Raw genomic sequence first — 1,982 nt, forward strand, 5'->3', positions numbered from 1 at the left:
ATCTAAGAGATGGTCATAAATGGTCATACGCTTACCAATTCACACAGGCTAGTGCTAGCTAGCACAAGGCTGGAGATACATTCGCACGGCAGACTGGTATTTGCTAGTTTTCTACACCAGGCCATTCTCAATGCACACTTTAGGTTCGACAAAGTCTTTGTACCTTTTAAGCTCATGATAACCAACCAAAGATGCTATGAAAAGTTATGCCTTGCACAAGATGGAAAACACTTGAAATTCACCCGTGCTAAAGAAATCTTCATTAGCAGTATTGTCTGTTACATCCTGAAATCCAGTACACAAACAGTGTTATTAGAGAAACAAGCGGCGACTTTGTCGCCTTCCTTGTTCCAACAGACCTCAAAGATGCCTCCACTCCCCCTATAAGTTCGAACTAAGCTTCCATCGTGGACCGACCAGATGTGCAAGCATTTGTCAAAAGAACCACTGGCAAGGAACTCGCCACTCGGGCTGAAAGCAACAGAATAGACTGGTTCACTGCAGATAAAACAAGTAGAGTCAGGACTGCCAAGATATGTAACATAAAGGATACATAAAATAGGCAACCATTATAAATGCTTACATACACGTGTACCCACATGCATGTCCCAGTGTGCGTGTCTATCTGTATGTATGTGTGCATGCAGGGATGCAAAGATGAATGCATCAATGTATGCATGTATGGATGCATGCGTGATGTGTATATGGATGCATGTGTGTATGTGTATATGCATGTGTGTATCTATACATGCATGCCTGTATCTATGTATGTATGCATGCCAATATCCATGTATGATGGTTTCCATTCCATCTTCGAGATTATGATATTTCTTTGTTTTTTAAAGTCATGACGGTATAAAAACCTGTGCTCAGTAAGACTGAACAATTGCATCCCTCGTTCTATGTCCCACAATTTTATCGTAGCATCGAAGGATGCACTGCACAAGAAACACAGAGCCAATTGACAGTAACTCTCTCTCTCTCTCTCTCTCTCTCTCTCTCTCTCTCTCTCTCACACACACACACACACACACACACACGCCCCAAAAAAAACAAAAACTTTTATCACACAGTGCCTGTGATACCTAGCAAGCACTAGCTGCAAATTGGGGTTACTAGTCCCCTGTCCTGTAGGACTCCACTTGATAGTGTAAATTTCCTGCAGATTAATGACTCCACATCAAGTTCCGTGTGAAACATGAGTACATCCATTAAAAGGTTAAAGATACTTCTAGATAGCTCACCTTCGTATGATCCTTTAAATCATGCAAGCACTTGTCTTGTTTTGGACTCCAGATCTGCAAGACAGTTTACGAATAAAACCTCGACAACAAAAATGCCAAATATAGGGGCCGTGGCAAGGAGGGGGGGGGGGGGGGGGGGGGGGGATAGGGTATGGGGTGGGTGGGGAGGCAGGTGGTTTGGTTGGAAACAGAGGGGAGAGTAGACACACCTTTGCAGTGTAATCATCAGAGCAAGAAGCAAGCAACAAGCCTGAGGGATCCCACTTGATTGCATTCACCTCATCCTGGCAGAAAAGAAAAGAACAAGTACAGGTTTGCCTTTGAAAAATGGGTTGATCTAGCTGATTTGATTTACTTCTTGGTGAGAGAGAGAGAGAGAGAGAGATTGTCCATACGGTACCTGATGTCCAGCAAAGGATTTTATTGGACGCCCTTCTCCAAGCTTACAGACGTAGATCATTTTATCCGTTGAACAAGTTGCAAATGATACATTGTTTCGCCAATCCACATCCAAAGTTGGAGCTGCCAGATATGTACAGGTAAACTTTGACTTCTGGTTATATGCCATCAAAAACCTGTAATTAATTGAGTAATGCACATAATACGTATGCTCACAGCACCATAGATGCAGGAAACTCCCCAAAACACCCCTCCACGGGCATTTCGGCATACATAGCTGCAACCGAAACGTTTTGGCCACCCCGCCCTGCCTCTCCCTTTCCCCTTCCCTTCTTTCCT

At 43.7% G+C, this 1,982-nt stretch overlaps 1 protein-coding gene across 1 annotated transcript in view; it reads right to left on the reverse strand.

Moving 5' to 3' along the window:
- Positions 1-231: 231 nt before the first annotated feature.
- Positions 232-1,982, reverse strand: part of LOC147631426 (uncharacterized) — a 192,816-nt gene continuing 191,065 nt past the window's right edge. Inside the window, exons 2-7 of the mRNA XM_086809831.1 lie at positions 1,645-1,766; positions 1,454-1,528; positions 1,245-1,298; positions 1,086-1,159; positions 864-938; positions 232-498 (exon numbers count right to left, since the gene is read on the reverse strand). Of these exons, the coding sequence (XP_086665957.1) occupies positions 279-498; positions 864-938; positions 1,086-1,159; positions 1,245-1,298; positions 1,454-1,528; positions 1,645-1,704 (558 nt within the window). The 5' untranslated portion in view covers positions 1,705-1,766 and the 3' untranslated portion in view covers positions 232-278. The remainder of the gene's footprint in view (positions 499-863; positions 939-1,085; positions 1,160-1,244; positions 1,299-1,453; positions 1,529-1,644; positions 1,767-1,982) is intronic.

The sequence above is a fragment of the Cibotium barometz genome, chromosome 15 (assembly GCF_041138505.1).
Source record: "Cibotium barometz isolate CiBa-2024 chromosome 15, ASM4113850v1, whole genome shotgun sequence".
In the NCBI taxonomy this organism is placed as follows: domain Eukaryota; kingdom Viridiplantae; phylum Streptophyta; class Polypodiopsida; order Cyatheales; family Cibotiaceae; genus Cibotium; species Cibotium barometz.